This window comes from Carcharodon carcharias, chromosome 21 (assembly GCF_017639515.1).
Source record: "Carcharodon carcharias isolate sCarCar2 chromosome 21, sCarCar2.pri, whole genome shotgun sequence".
In the NCBI taxonomy this organism is placed as follows: domain Eukaryota; kingdom Metazoa; phylum Chordata; class Chondrichthyes; order Lamniformes; family Lamnidae; genus Carcharodon; species Carcharodon carcharias.
Genome location: NC_054487.1, coordinates 19,802,418 through 19,819,499, shown reverse-complemented (window position 1 = coordinate 19,819,499; position 17,082 = coordinate 19,802,418). Strand labels below are relative to the sequence as shown.

Here is a 17,082-nt window from a genome sequence, read left to right as displayed (position 1 = left end):
ATGTTCTTAACTCCTCATCTGCTGCAGCCGAGAGCTAGGGCCTGCCTGCGGGATCCAGAAAGTGCACTTTGGATGGCTAACAATATAAATGGTATTTTTAAGTTCAGTTGGTTTAATAGTACAAACCAACACTGGAAAGATCACACTCACCAACACCCCACAACGCAGTACATTATCTGTGCATTGATGAGCAATGTCTTTAGAGATATTCTAGAACCAATGAAATTTAATGAGGGAATCACTAAACAGGAAGTTCAGGTTAACATGAATAGACCAAACTACTCCCAGCTCAGTAAATCTAGCCAGTGAATAGCTGAGCCACCCAGAATAAGAGGTACTAGGATGATCTGAGCCTGGCAGTGATCAAAACATTACAACTAACTTCAACCAGAGTTCAACACACCCGCTTGCCAACCAATGGCTCCCTTTGGAAGTGCATACCTTGAGAGAGTTAGCAGTTTGTTAAAGATCATCTTACTCTGGGCAACTCGGGCAGATACCGGGGAATATCTGACAGACAAAATTCCACCCGGGGTGGGGGAAGAAGGCCCAGCAGCTCCAGGGCTGTATTAGGAGACAATTGGCAATTGTGGATCTACACTTAATGCAGGAACCAGGGCATTTAGGAGCAAAGCAATTTGATGCAAATAGAGAGAAAGGCCAAGGCTTAATTTTATCCAAACCAAATGTAAATGAAGCCCTGAGCATGGTGGAGATATTAACATGCTACGAGCATGTTGAAAAGAATATATCTTGTTTAAATCAGGATACTTGCAGCAATTTATTTCCAACTGAAATCTGACCAATGTACACAGAAAAAAGTGAAAGTGTGTTTGACAGGCGGCAACACCCACACTAATACTACATGAGCAGCAATGTTCAGAGTACCACTGGCATGAATCTGAGCCAGCAGATTGCTGGTGCTGTGTATTTGGTTGTTGAACCCATTCTTAATGGTGGATCCAATCACAGTGAGGCATGGAATGACTCCAGGAACTTGCTACACATTGACCTGTTAACTCTTAGTGGAGGAGCATTCATGTGATGTTTCAGTACATCCCTTCTCACTCACTGCTATTGCTCCTGCCCTTCCGTATTATGCTGTAACTTCTGAGATCTCCCTTGATGCCAACTTGAATAACCAAGACTCCTCATCTATCCACTTCTCCACTTTAAGATGCCAATTAACAAGAATTTAAAACACAACCAGTGTTATTTAAACACAAGCAAAAAAAGTGTTGTGTTCAGCTTGGAAGACGACAAAAAATGGTGCAGTGGACTTCACATTTACACTATGAAAACCATGAGTAGAACTACAGCTTAAATGTATTCAACAGCCGTTACTAATTAGGTACTGCACCCAATTAAAGCAGCAACCAATGATTCAGTTAATGCTGAGTCAGTTGACGGGAGGGCAAGTAAGTTCCATGTGTGAGTGGAGAGGAAAAAAAAGTGGGCAAATGCTCATTTACAGCCCTGAATAACAAAGGACGAACACTGGTTAATCTCTTTTACTCCAAGGAGAACGAAGGGGATTGGAATAGTGGTGTACAAGATTATGACAGATTTGGATAAGTTAAACAAAGAAAAGCTGTTCCATTATCTGACTGTACAAGGGCTGGGATTTCCAGTTTTAAGGTTTTAGGGAAGTGAATGGTAACGATCTAGAACACGCTTCTACAAGTGTGATGGAGGTTAAGATGATCAACGATCTCAAAAGGAAATTGGATAGGCACTTGAGGGAAATAAACCTGCAGAGCTACAGGGATAGAGCAGGGCAATGGGACTGACTGGATTGCTGTACAGTGGGCCAGTATAGACTTGATGGCCTGAATGGTGTACTTCTGTGACTCCATGACTGACTCGTCAGGTGCTGCCTTGTTTAGGGGGCTGTGCTATGATCCACTTGCTGTCAAACTCTTCTCAGCTGTAAGATAGTAAGGATCAGACAGAAGAATAGAGATCAGATGCCTGATGCCCGAGAGTCCTCCAACAAGAGTGAAGAATCTCACTTCTAATGAAGCCAAACAGCTTTATTCTGGCCCCAAAATACTATACGGTCAAGGTTAAGTAAACAGTGTTCCAGGGACTTCAAGATTGACGTTTAGATTGAAAGTGAATAGCTCTGCAATTGCAGAGCTCCCGAAGTGCACTGGAAACTTTGTTGTCTCTCTCCATGCTGCGAAGGTATTTGCTGGGAAAGTTACATTAGCTTCTGTTCTACAATGATTTCATGCTGTTCAGGCAGTACCTAGCAAACATATTCAACTTATCAACTGGACACCTTTTTCTTTCAGCACTTATGTTCTTGTACAAGAATCTTTAAAATAATGCTGTGACACCATCTGCAGTGGCTTAGCTGGTGAGGTGGAAGGAAGGTTACTATAAAATTGACCTCAGCTGAAATCAGGGCAGAAAATGAGAATTATACACCAGCCCAGAGCTTCTCTTCCCTATAAAGAACCCCCAGACCCTGCTATAGAATGAGCCTGGTTTCCATGGCCACAGAGCATCAATTATGACCGTGGTGTCTTATACTGCACGTGAACTTGAGGATTGCGGGTGGGGACGTGGTGGCTGAGGTCCTGAAAGTTATTAACGCCAGTGAAAGTTCCCAACTTTGGAAGAAATGGGGTAAATGTGTGACATTTATAGGCAGGTTCCTGCAACATCTAACAGAAATGGGTTCAGAAGTCAAGCAAAGAGCAATAAAATTATATTAAATGCCAGAGAACAGCTAAATACCTCTAAGCCCAGTTTTTAAATCATGCTTTAGTTTGCTACTAATCTGGGATTTCAGGACCAAGTCAACCAGAAGGGAGGAATTTATATTTGTATTCACAACCTCAAGACATCCCAAAGCACCTTTGTCAATCAAGTGTACTCACTGTTGTAATGTAGGAAATGTGGAGCCAATTTTCAAAAAACAAGGTGCCACAAACCGCAATGAGATAAATGCCTAATCCACTTCAGTGATCCAGGGTGAGACACAAATACTGGACAGGACCAATGTTTCTTCTAAGCTGTGCAGCAATCTTAAAGTTCCTGCACAGACCATGAATGACAGCCCCTTAAGTTGCCACACAAAAAAATAAAGAGCCTGTGCACTTAAACAAATCTATCACACACTACAAAAAAATTTACAGGGTCCATTGGCCAGGGCAATGGGGACAACTTACTTAACTTTACTTCAAGTAGTGCTGCAAGATCCCTTAAATCCATCCAAAAGATGGCGTCTCAGACAGCGCAGCACTGAAGTTTTCAGCCTAGGCTGTGTGCTCAAGGTTTTGAAGTGGGACTTGAACCCATTCAGTTCTACCACTGAGCCACAGCTGACTATAGTCCACAGCAAAGTTGAAATAGGTGGTCTTGGGCAAACAGACTTTAAGGAAGTTCACTCCAATGGACTTTCAAGCAGATTTTGCATAATTACCCAACCTAACTTTGTGGCAATGAAGATGGTTTCGAATATTCTGGGATGGAGAGACTGATGGCGGGTTTATGTATTGTGTGTAAGATGGGCACAGCAGGAATAAAGGATCTGTAGCATCGTGCCCTGCCACCACACCCCCACCTCCAAAACTGAAGGAATAAATCATACAGACAAGGACAAGTAAACATCATTGTGCCTGCCTAAATCTAGTTGTCCTGTATCCAATTGCTTTTGTTTCATGCATTGAGCAGGTTGGTATCTTTACATCTCAAAAGTGAAGGCGGAAAGGTAACCTAGTAGAGGTTTTTAAAACGATAAAAAGGTTTTGGTGGAGTAGATGGAGAGTAAGTTTCTACTGATAGGGAAGAACAAAACTAGATGTCATCAATATAAAATAGGTACCAAGAAATCAAATTGGAAATTCAGAAGGAACTTTTTTTCCTAAAGTGTGGTAAGAACATGAAACTGGCTACTTGAGGGAGCGGCTGAGTTGAATAGAATTGATGTATTTAAGGGCAAGTCAGATAAGCATTTGAAGGGGAAGGTTATACTGATTGAATTAGATTTGGCCTAAGTGAAGTATAAATAGACTTCTTGGGACAACTGGCCTGTTTCTGTGCTGCGTATTCCTTACAATTTGACAAACTGTTTCGAATGCCCCAAAGATTGTTTACATTGCAGTAAAATAGACAATTTCATTCCAGTGAACTGCTTCAAGGAAACAGAAGGCAGATGAGATTTGATTGTCCCTGTCCACACTTCAGTTTTGGTTGTTCCACTGGAAGGTGGGAAAGTCACCATGGTCTGTGCTTGTCACAGGCGAAGAGGCCAATTCACTGAAAACCAGTGCTGTTCATTCTCATCACATACAGGACAAGACAGTCCCAAGCATACCTACTGTCAACTGGAGTTCCATGGCGGGGAATCGATTCAAATAAACAGCAATGAAGGCACACAGAAGCAGAAGTTGCAAAAGAGAAGCCTTACTGATTAGATTGAATTTCCCCAAACGTAAACCCCAAGAAAAATAAAAGCCTAAATTCTGAGTTTAATTTTCTTGGAGTATACCAACAATAGGCTTGCTGAACTACATGGAAACTCATACATATAATTCACAAAATACAAACAAAACATTTGGCCTGGCCACACTGATTCTGTAATGCTGGAAGTTACGTGCAATGGCCCCCCCGATGGAGGCCAACTTTTGCCGAGGTTTGATACTGCACGCAAAGTAACTAGCAACCTGCTTGCTGAGATGGTACTAGATTTGAAAATTGGATACCAATTGCAAAGGATGGTACTAACTAATTCACCCATGCTACCAGCTGCTGCAACCCAGGTACGTACAGGCTACTATACAGTTCAGAACACCGCCACTCTCTCTCTTTCTGGGGCCCGGGAATCTAAATCAAGTGTGGCAACAAACAGGATCAGTCTTCTCCACACCAAAGCTCAGGTTTACAAATGTGGAAAGGGATGTGTTGCTGCATTAGAAAACATGCATAGTAGTCATCAGTTCTGAAGTGTGTACACAGCACTGGGTGGGCGATGGAATGCAAGAGGGTGAATCAATTCTCCCATCTGTCATTTCCAAATAAAAAAATCAATTTTAATTTTGCACAAACCACATTTTTCAACGGCATGTTGTAGAAACTTTAAGAGTAACTTTTAGATTCCATCTGTACCCTGATATTTTCCTGCTAAGCAACTTATGTCTGGAGACAAATGTTATAGTCCAACTATAGTTAAATGCAAAAAGGACAGATAGTAGGTTCTCAAAGGCAGACTTCTTGCTGCTCAATCTTCTGGAACTCCGAACCATAAACAAGCAACAATTGTTCAAAGGTGCTGTAATTTACGTCTCAAAATCTCCATCCAGATGACTACTACAGGAGATTGCCAATAGCTCTACCAACTTCTCCAGCCCCAGTTACATAATCTTGTTTCTTGTTTGTTTACCTGAAATGCTGACAAACCTTTAAAAAGAGATACAGTTCAGTAATTTCTTTAATCCTCATTCCACAAATTTCTCTCCACACCATTGAGAAGCTTCCTGTTATTCTGAGAATCTTAATGCACAGAGAGTGGTCATTTGGCCCATCAGGTCTGTGCTATCTCTTTTGAAAGAGCTATTCATCTAAGTTCCACACTCCTCCCCTTCCCACGTAGCACTACAAGCTTCTCCTTTTCAACTTTGTATCTAACTTCCTTTTCGAAGTGATTCATGTTGAATTCTGAATGCGGGGAAGCTATTTTATTGGAGGAGCAATACCATCAAGGCTAATTTTGACCATACTATGATCTGCACAAGTCTGCATTCCATTTTTTTTTATTCATTTACAGGATATGTTGGGCATCGCTGACTAGGCCAGCATTTATTGCCCATCCCTAATTGCCCTTGAGGTGGTGGTGAGCTGCCTTCTTGAATCACTGCAGTCCCTGTGGTATAGATCCACCCACAGTGATGTTAGGAAGGGAGTTCCAGGATTTTGACCCAGTGATAGTGAAGGAATGGTGATATATTTCCAAGTTAGGGAACTTCCAGGTGGCGGTGTTCCCATGTGTCTGCTGCCTTTGTCCTTCTAAATGGTAGTGGTCGTGGGTTTGGAAGGTGCTGCCTAAGGAGCCTTGGTGAGGTTCTGCAGTGCATCTTGTAGATGATACACACTGCTGCCACTGTTCGTCGGTGGTGGTGGGAGTGAATGTTTGTGGAAGGGGGTGTCAATGAAGAGGGCTGCTTTGTGCTGGATGGTGTCAAGCTTCTTGAGTGCTGTTGGAGCTGCACTCATCCAGGCCAGTGGAGAGTATTCCATCTTTTGACTTATGCCTTGTAGATGGTGGACAGGCTTTGCGGGGGTTAAGAGGTGAGTTGTTCGCCATAGAGATCCTAGCCTCTGACCTGCTCCCAAAGGCACTGTATTTATATGCTAGTCCAGTTCAGCTTCTGGTCAATGGTAACTCCCAGGATGTTGATAGTGGGGGATTCAGCGATGGTAATTCCACTGAATGTCAAGGGGTGGTGCTTAGATTCTCTCTTGGAGATGGTCATTGCATGGCACGAATGTTACTTGGCACTTGTCAACCCAGCAGGGCTGAGTTTTGTAACTCCCGAGCTGGCTAAATTTCTCCCCCTCAAACTCAGATGTTGATGCTCAGTGCATTAACTCAGCACAAACCAAGAAATGAATCAGAGGCCTGTCTGACCCAGCTATCTATTTAATAATCACATGGAAAAGAGAACTCAACAAAACTGACTACTAGAGTGAAAGACTTGGAAATGCACAATGTAAAGGTCCAATATATTAGCCACTAGTCACATGCAGCTATTTGAGAATCCAGATTAGTAAATGAAGATGAATCAAACACTATTGACGGTCCAATGGTCTCAATGCTCATTCATGGGTGGATCTGGTAAGTCTTATGATTTGAATCAACAGTTTCAGCAATCATGAGGAAGGCAAAGTACCACATGCAATTGCTGGAATAAAATCTAGAAGCTGCACTAACAAACTGCAGAATTCTAAACTTTGGTGAAAGAAGTTTAGTACTAAATGGGGTAGGTGTGCATTAACTAACAAAGTACTCTAACCTAGACTGTGTTCAAGATATTTTCTACTACAATTAGTGTAGGTGGCTAAAACAGTATCGCCAGTGCAACATCCATGCCTCATCAGCTATTTTGAGTGGGCAATACTGTCCAAAAAGATGAGATTCAGCTTATTTCTGACATGCAACTTCCAGCAAACCTCAGCGTCTAAAGGGATCCCTGCACTTTACAAGGGCATTCAGGCAAGCGTGCAGTTAGTTGCCTTTAGTGCCCTGTTTTCAAAACAGGGTCCAAAATGTTCAGGAGGTCATTGACCTGAAACATTAAATCTGTTTCTTGCCACAGATGCTGCCTGATTTCCTGTGTAATTCCAGCATTTTATGGTTCAAAACAGTTACATTGCTACAAAATGAAGGAGACAAAACAAGGGCCAAATAATTCACGAGCAACACACCCACTCATTGAGTGAAAGAATGAAGGAGCAAGACCCAGGCTAAAATGAAATACTACCACAGAAGGTAAACCAACTAAAATTGTCTTACCACACACAACTGGTACATTGTTGGGAGTATGAGAAAGCGTGGCGGCTTATGGAAGCAACTACACTGCATAAAACACATGCTAAACAAAGCCATTCCAGTGGAAGCAACAAGTTTAAAACAGATTGGTGCCTCAGTGTCCCAAAGCACTTCACAGCCAACAAAGTGTGATCAGTTTTGTGCTGTGGAAATACAGCAACCAATTTGCAAAGTCCCACAAACAGCAATGAGATAATGACGAGTGCATTGTTTTAGTGAATTGATCGAGGGATAAATGTTGGCCAGCACACTGGGAGAATTCCCTTACTTTGCTTTGAAATAGTACCACGGGAGCTTTTATGTACACTTGAAAGGGCACTTGATGGGGTTTGGTTTTACTGGTCCTTTGAAAGATGGCGCAGCACACCCTCAGTAATGCACTCAGGTGTTAAGTCTTTTTTGTGTGCTTAAGACTGTAGTGTGGTATTTGAAGCAATAACTCAATGTCCTTCTGGGTCAAAGTGCTACCATGAGCCATGGTTGACATCGCAAGCTTATTGAGTGTACATCTTTCACTTGGTCCTTGGTGTCCTGCAGCCTCAATACTTTTATTTTTTCAGTAAAAAGGTGCTTTGTATGGAGAGCCTTAACCCAACATGACTAAATCCATAGACAACTACCACACAATTTTTGTTTGCAGCCAAGTTTCCTGCAATTGTATAGGAAGATGGTTACGGAATTTATCTGAGGAATACTGTACTTCAGTTCCAGTACCATCCATGGCTCAGTTCCAGTTTCTGACCACCTGGAAGTTACTAACAGTGTCAGCAGAGGGTTATTTACTGCATCAGAAACAACGTGTTATAGGGGAAAATGCACTTTAAGAGCATCTCACAGAATACTGATCCAGAATCTCTAGCTGAATCTCTATTCCAACCAGTGGTAGACCTGTACAGGCCTTTCACATCAACTCAAAATGCTGTCTTCAGACACAGTACATAGTTTAGAAAGGCAAAGTCTGGAATTGTGTTGCAAAGTACTTCACACAGCTGAAGTGTGTGAATATTTCACACACCCGCTGTGACACTTCACTGTAATCATAGTTTTCAGAAACCTAACAGTGGAACTGAGTAATAGGTTCAATGCGTCATGTGCTACAATTTACCCAAGTCTGAGTGACACAAACACTCCAATAACATGGGGATTCAGTCAGGACTGTCTTCAACCTGGTTCAACTCTGACTAGATACTTCCTAACATCAGAAATCATGTTTGCAAATAACAAAATAAAAAAACCACTTCATTTGCTACAGCATTAGACAACTGATGCCAATGACATCCAAAATCATGGATACAGATTCCAATTTCAAAATGAAAGGTCAAAAATCAGTGCTGATTCTATCAGTGTTATTTATTTGATTATAGTTCAAGTTTGAACCATTGGATCCAGACTGGGTCTGCACAGGGGTAAAGGAGTGAGCTGAATGGAGATGATCGGTTGGCCTCACCTGTTATAATTGCTGGGTCCATCCAGCCACTCCCACTCTCCCAGTTCAGGCTGGTGCTGTTGGCTGAGGTTGGTGCTGCATGGTTCACTGAAGAGCAGGAAGCAGCATTTGGTAGTCCCCCAAAATTGATGTTAATATTTGGTAACAGTGCCCGTAGACCATCCTGCCACTCTTTGACATTTAAACTTGCCACATTACTGCCGCTGTCTGAAAAAAATAAAATAAAATAAAAGGAAAAACAAAAATTAACTGGGCATTGCCAGATAAGTTTTGGATTTTACTGGTCTTGACTCCGTGCCACTTAAAGGGGTCTCACATTCACTAGTCTGCTCACATGTATTCAGCGACCCTGTCTACTTTGGGTTTGCACACATTCAATGGTGGCATTTCCATTCCTATTACTGGGGTCTTCATACTCGTTGTTTCTCTGCTCACTGAAGCAACTGTTTCAGTTTGGTACCAGCAGCCACTTGCTGACCCAGTGTCCATTCCATTGGGCTTATACGTCCTTTGGATCCAGCCTCTATTCCAGCCACTGAGGTCCACGTACATTCCCTGGATCCCGTTCCTATTCCAGTCACCAAGGTCCATGCATATTCCCTGGATCCCGTCTCTATTTCAGACACTACGGTACACATATTCCCCGGAACCCATCTCTATTCCATCCATTGCTGTACACGCACATTCCCTGGACCCTGTCTCTATTCCAGTCACTGGAGTTCACACAAATTGCTCTGGCCCAGTGTGCATTCTAGCTTCCAAAATCCACATGTTCATAACCCTACCTGATGCCCAAATATAAGGATCCTTCCTCCAATTTAAAGCTTCTGTTGACTTAATCAACAGACATCTGCAGCAGCTCATTCATATGACAAAGCTATAGGCAGTGCAAAGTGGTCACATTTCAAAGACAATTTCAAAAGTCAAGGGGTTGCACTTTCCTGCATAAACTTCTGACTCTGCAGGTTTTAAGCGTGCATGTTCTACAAGGTTCGTCCAAAACAACTAATATCCGAGCCCGCCCTTCATCTGTTAAGAGTACAATGTCACCGTGCTCAGGAAAATCAAATCACAGATCCAATAACTACCAGTTGTTTAAAGAGGGAGCAGGAAATCCAGCAGAAAATAAATTATCCGACTAGGTGATTAAAGAAAAATCTCTACCAGTTATGCACAATTGTATTGCAGTTCCACTGATAAGGCCTGACAATGAATGGGAAGTTCTGCCTAATGATTCATATCATCTCCAACAGAAGAGAATAGGGATACGGGGCTTTGGAAATCCTACGAAAAAAATCCGAATTTCAATTTATCCAAATTGTTTACAAATCAGGATGACAGTCTCAGCACCAAATGAATACCAATTCATCACAGTTTAGCAACCTCAAGGCAGTTGTGAGAATTTCATTTTCTCCGTGCAGTTCATCCATTCTGCATACTTCTTCCCACCTTAGCTGTCGATTGGAAGGGAGAGGAAGCACAGATCACACTGCTGGTGATGCACTGAGTGGGCAAGAGGTAAGTACGTAAGCAATTAGGTGGTCAGTTTGCTTTGCCGTAACAACCAACAACACATTTACCACAATTATATCTCATTATTCCAAAGGGTAATGAAACATACAAGATCCTGAGGGGACTTAACAGGCTGGATGCTGAAAAGATGTTTCTCCTTGTCTAGAACTAGGGGACACAGTTTAAAAATAAGGGGCCTCCCATTTAAGATGGGGTTAAGAAAAAAAATTTTCAGAGGATTGTCAATCTTTGGAACTCTTCCCCAGAGAGCAGCAGAGACAGGGTCAATGAATATTTGAGATAGATAGATTCTTGAATAAGAGTGTCAAAGGTTATTGGGGATAGGCAAAATGTGGAGTTGAGGCCACAATCAGATCAGCCATGATCTTATTGAATGGCAGAACAGGCTCGAGGGGCCAAATGGCCTACAGCTGCTCCTAATTCGTATGCTTGTATAAGAAATAATGAAAGTCAAAGAACACAATTTATTTTTAAAAATACATAAGATGTGATCGTTATGAGTGCTTGGTTTAAAGCTCATCACATGTCGAACTGTACATTGAAAGGACAAAAAAAGGGAAGTTGAACGGAACACATTTTCAATAATTACAAGTTTGCAAAATGCTCCGCTGACATTTACAACCCTGCTTGAGCAGCTTTCAGAAAAATTGATGTTCTGTAGGTCAGCCAATAGCCTCTTAAAATAATTGCTGCCTGAGCACACTTACATTTACACACAGGCACTGAAGTTAATGCAGATGCAAGATGCAGCAAGGCTGCTAACAATGGTTGCCATCCGACTGGCCCAGGATGCAAAGGTTGCCGAGTAACTTGTTCAGGGTCCTACTGGCTCAATCGCACAGTCTCCCGTCGTGCTAACCTGGCTAAAGGAGCTTTCCGTTGAGTTATGTTTTAAATTGCAAGTATGTAATACAGCCAAAGCTCAAGCATTTCTCATCAGAACAGAAGTATTGGCATTCCTATTTATCACTCTAACCAGTTCAGTGGAATAAGTCCTTACTCTTTGCTAACATTGTTGGCTGCCAATCCTGCCTACTCAGCATCCACCTTTCAAGTGCCACAAACCCTCTTTTCAAAGAAGGTCAGCTTGGTGAGTCAGCAGAAATTAAGTAAATCTATGATGAGCCAAGCTATAAATGGCAATTGCACCAAGCTTAGATGGCTGTGTTCTCAGTCAAGTTAGGTGGCTTTGGGTTCGAGTGTCATAACCAGATGGATGAGTGCATACACTTCAACGAGCTTGAATTTTAAAAAGGTTTTAAGTTGAAAGCAGCCCAAGACACTCCAAAAGGAGATGAGCACTGAAGAGTAAGAGTATGCACTGCGATGAGAGATGAAAGCAGAGGGATTTAAAAAAGTTCTGGAGAGCAAGGCTGACACAACAAGAATTCAGCTGTAATTCTTGTGCATGGGGTTAAGGACTAGAGGAGAGGTTAGGACATTAGGTTAGTGGAGCTTACAGAGTGAAGGTGAGTAAGGGAAATGGGAGGTAAAGAATTTTGAAGTGTGTTGGGGAAAATGGGTGCCAATGAAGACCGGATGCTGGGCAAGTAGGACCAGGTATGGAAGTGTGGGTTATGGATTTGGACAGCAAGTCTGGGGTGACTTGGACGTGGCAGAGGGTGGAGTTTGGGTGCCAATAGAAAAGCACAGTCTGGCAAGTAACAAAAGTGTGAACAGGAGTTTGTGTTCACATGGGCGAGGTTAAGAGGGAGGGCTGTATCGGTTTTCAGATGGAATGTTACATTGCAATGATGTCTGCCTTTTCTCGTGGCTCCAGTGATCCTGTGGCAAGACATTCTCCCAGTGTCCTTTGCCCTTCCACTTTCTAGTCTGCGATTGTCTCCCATTTTCACCGAGAAGTGCCGATTCATGTTTCTGTACAGTTTCACCGACACCAGAAAGAACCCAAGTTGTTATTAATCACTTGCAGGCCAATGAAGGCAGGTTATTTGCTCATAGCTGTCTGGATCCTTATTCATTCAACCCCCAGAGAATCATTTTCCAATTAGAGACAGTCGATAAGAGGAGGAATGGGATTATAGTTGATTTTTCCCTTCACTTGTGAAGAGCAGTGAAGCCAATTGTTGTAATAACCTACTGCACTGGCCAAGATCAGCCAACGTGACTCAGACTGGTAACTGAACCTCCTTTCGCATAACTCAGCAATATACCAGGCGATGCACCTGGCAAAGGGCTGAGGGGGCGGGGAGCAGAGTGTGTGTCATGTTAACTGTCTTGAGCAGATGGTTGACACCTTGTGGCGCCTTGGAGTTATTTATACTTCACAGTGAGCTCGAGATTGGAACAGAATGATTTCTAACCCTGGAAAATACGCTACAGGAAAATATGCTGCAGGAATTAAATGTGTGGTGTTTGTGGTCGGCAAAAGGAAGGGTGTGTTATGCTTAAATACAAAGCTAGTTTTAAAAAAATTACCCATTTAAATGCACCTTTAAAATAAGGTCAAGATATCCTGAGAAGCCAGTTAAAATATCAGCATAGATGTACATGAAGCAGGCTTGTTACTACACCACTGACTGCAGTTCTCCTGTTAGATTGCAAGTTCCATTAAAAATCAATACTTTTTTGAAACAAGTGAAGTCCAACACCAGTGCATGCATACATCAATATGTATTCAACTAAATGAGTATGACAATTGTAATGGCCAAATTAAATACAGGATTCAGCAGAGATTGCACTCCTGGCCTTGCGGTTTTTTTTGAGGGAGACTTCCTGCTTCACCACCACCTGGGCTTTTTCCAAAACTCCAACCACAAACAATGCATCATGTCCCATACGTGGCTTGAAAACATTATTAGGGAAACTGCAACAAAGCCTAGATATTTAAGATAATTAAACTGTATTGATGGAGGAAACTCAGAGGTAGAAATTTGAAGAATCCCCTTTAAACTTCAACCAAAAACTCCTGATTAGCATGTGGTCTGAGTGAAAGTATAGGGCATAGTTGAATGGTGTTGCATGGAGGAGGAGGTGAGAGCCTGCGAACATTCATTCATTCTACCATCACCATGTATGTTCTGAAGCTGTTTAATGTTTAAGTGTTTAATGTAGCCCATGAAATGCTAAAAACCATGAGAAACCGCTACTGGATCTTCTGCGTCGAATCATTCAACGACGAGCAAAACAGCTCTCTCCTACCCCATCCAGCCACAGAATTCACTCCATCTACTTTATTTACATGGACACTTGCTCAGAGTCTGAGCCCTGAATGAGATAACTTTTGGAAACAAGCATTTTTCTGTATTCAAAACACCTTTGAAATAAAGGGTGCACGAAACAGGTCAAGTTAAATGTGGGTGAACTACCCCACTACTTTGCTCATCGTTAGGGCTGTTGAAGTAACGGTTATTCAGCAATAAGAACATAAGAAATAGCAGGAGGAGAGCTTGCTGGGGAGCTCAGGAGGCAGAAATGGATCATTAATTTGGCGCTTCTGGCTGAAGATGGTTGCAAATGCTTCAGCCTTCTCATCTGCACTGATGTGCTGGGTTCCCCCATCATTGAGGATGGTATTTATGGAGCTGCCTCCTCCAGTTTAATTGTCCACTACCATTTATGAATGGGTGTGGCAGGACTGCAGGGCTTAGATCTTATCTGTTGGTTGTGGGATTGCTTAGTTCTTTCTATTGCATGCTGCTTCCGCTGTATGCCTGCTGCTGCTTGAATGTGCCCTCTTGCAGAAATGCATTTAACCACAATCTCCTATACCCACTATTGAGGTGATCTTGCCACAACTGGTAATTCTAGGATATAAGTACTGTACTAGCAACTAACATTTCAGAACTGCATCAGGGGATTGGACCAGGTAATGAAGTTTTAAATTTTGCCAGCATCAGTCCTCAGGTAGGCTGCTATACTATTGCTCTTACAATGGATTGATTCAAACTATTGTCGCCATGTGATTATTGTACTGAGTGGCCTTTTGGCATTGTTTCCTCACTCGGTTACCGGCATTGTTTAGAATGACCAAAGGATCTGAGCTGAACAGCATTTGACCACTTAATCTGCTAACTAAAATTTAATTCAAGGGTGGCCTTGGTTTTTAAACTGGTGACAATTGGTATGATAACTTTTGTAGGTGAATTGGGAAGAGGAAGTTCTCTGGGTAAGAAACTTAAATGTGTTGTGTGGAGATCTCATTTGTTACCCTTGTATGATCCAGTATCTGTTTTGTTTTGATGACGCTGTGATTGGAGTAATTGGAGATTTCTTTCAACGCTAGTTCATCTAGTAAAGCGGCTAGCTGCTATCAGTTGAGATAGGTGCTGGTGTTTGTAGTGTCCACAGTATCTACTATAATTCGTAATTTCTCAGTTCTCTCCTTTAGAATACATTGTCTAAATTTCTATAGTAGGTTTGAGGAGTGGGAAACGATCATTTGTACCATTAAGTACATTTAATCCAGAGACTATGTGCTATTGTAGATTTGCCCCCCCCTCCCCCCACAACACCCTACTCCCTCCTTGAGACATAGTTAGGTCTCCAATACTGTAATATTGCACCTATTTGAATGGGTTTCAAGATTTGGAAAGCTGTAAGACTGCAGCATATATTTCTACCGCCGTCTCTGTGACCTTGTCCCCAAGCAAATTCAAAATCCTGCTGTTTAATGATTCAGCAAGTAGGCTTGATTGGCATGGAGGTACTTCCGTCAATTGACTGACAAGTAGTAAAGCTGCTAGCCTGCCTGTCATGCTTCTTACCAACTCTTTGCCTACCTCTCGAATCGTCAGTTTTTTCATTACTTGAAGGATAGTTGAGCATCCTAAGACTTTAACACAGACATTATTTAAACAGTCTGGTTGAATTAGTTATTTTGAAAAATTTAGGATAGGTGACTTCAGTCCTGGTTAGGGATCGTTTTCTGTTTAAAGTATATTTCTGAAATTCATTGGGTTTAATATATTAGCATGAATGGAGGAACTGGTTCAGTTTTTAAAAAATTATTCTTTCACAGGGTGTTGCTGGCTTGGTCAGCATTTGTTACCCATCACTAATTGCCCTCGAGGAGGTGGTGGTGAGCTTCTGCTTTGAGCCACTGCAGTCCACATGTTGTAGGTACACCCATAGTGCTGTTAGGGAGAGCGTTCCAGGATTTTGACCCAGCAACAGTGAAGGAATGGCAATGCAGTTCCAAGTCAGGATGGTGAGTGACTTGTTGGGGAACTTGCAGATTGTGGTTTCCCATGCATCTGCTGCCCATGTCCTTTGCTGTGGTAAAGTTGCAGGTTTGGAAGGTGCTGTCAAAGGAGGTTTGGTGAGCTGCTGCAGTATGCATATTGTAGATGGTACACACTGTTGCCACTTTGCATCAGTGATGGAGGGAGTGAATGTTTAAAGTGGTGGATGGGATGCCAATCAAGTGGGCTGTTTTGTCCTGGATGGTTTCTTGAGTGTTGTTGGAGCTGCACTCATCCAGGCAAGTGGAAACTGTTCCATCACACTCCTGACTTGTGCCTTATAGGTGGTGGACAGGCTTTGGGGAGTCAGGAGGTGAGTTACTGCCAGAATGTTGATAATGAGGGATGCAGCGATGATAATGCCATTGATGTCAAAGGGAGATAGTTAGATTCTCTCTTGTTGGAAATGGTTATTTCCAAGAGTGCAGATAAAACATTCTTTGAAGCACTTCATAGGCATTAGTGGCAAAAGTGGATGCTAGGCCGAAGGAGATGCTAGGAGAGGTGACTGCAAGATTTGTCAAGAAGATGTGGATTTTAAGGAGGATCTTGGAGATGGAGGGACTAAGTGAAAAAAAATCATGACCGTGTATGACATGAATGTTACTTGCCTCTTATCAGCCTGAATGTTGTCTAGGTCTTGCTGCATACAGACAGGGACTACATCATCATGAGGAGTAACAAATGGTGAACATTGTACAATCATCAGCAAACATCCCCACTTCTGATCTTATGATGGAAAGAAGATCATTGATGAAGCAGCTGAAGATGATTGGGCCTAGGAAACTACCCTGAGGAACTCCTGCAGTGATGTCCTGGAACCAAGATGATTTGACTGTCAACAACCACAACCATCTTCCTTTGTGTTAGGTATGACTCCAACAAGTGGAGATTTTTTCCCTGATTCCCATTGACTCCAGTTTTGCTCAGATTCCTTGATGCCACATTTGGTCAAAGGCTGTCTTGATGTCAATAGTAGTCACTCTTACCTCACCTCTGGAGTTTCAGATCTATTTGAACCGTGGCAAATAGATGGCATCACAATTCTAGACTAGTGTCCTATCAAAGTTGAGATATCAATCTGAAGTGCATACCACGGATGAATTACTGGTGGATGCAAGTCTGCTTTGACTTGCTGAGGAGATGGGGTCCAGAGTATTAGCAAAATTACATGTAGAGCTGTCATTTTATTTTCTCCCATGAAGACACTGGTGCTAGTATGGTAAAAAAAATTCAAGAACCTTGACTCAGGATTAGGAAAGCAAAAAGTGGAACAATTGATAAATCAGGGGCATCCAAAACTAAAATGAATATTCATGTAGAATGCAGGAAAGAAATTT

At 42.3% G+C, this 17,082-nt stretch overlaps 1 protein-coding gene across 4 annotated transcripts in view; it reads right to left on the bottom strand.

Annotated features, from left to right (window-relative positions):
- cnot4b (CCR4-NOT transcription complex, subunit 4b) overlaps window positions 1-17,082 on the bottom strand; it is a 149,649-nt gene that overhangs the window by 10,204 nt on the left and 122,363 nt on the right. For 2 of the 4 annotated variants that reach the window (XM_041216266.1, XM_041216267.1), the window contains exon 11: window positions 9,006-9,212. The exons of the other annotated variants lie outside the window; for them this stretch is intronic. In XM_041216266.1, the coding sequence (XP_041072200.1) occupies window positions 9,006-9,212 (207 nt within the window). The remainder of the gene's footprint in view (window positions 1-9,005; window positions 9,213-17,082) is intronic. 4 annotated transcript variants of the gene reach the window in all.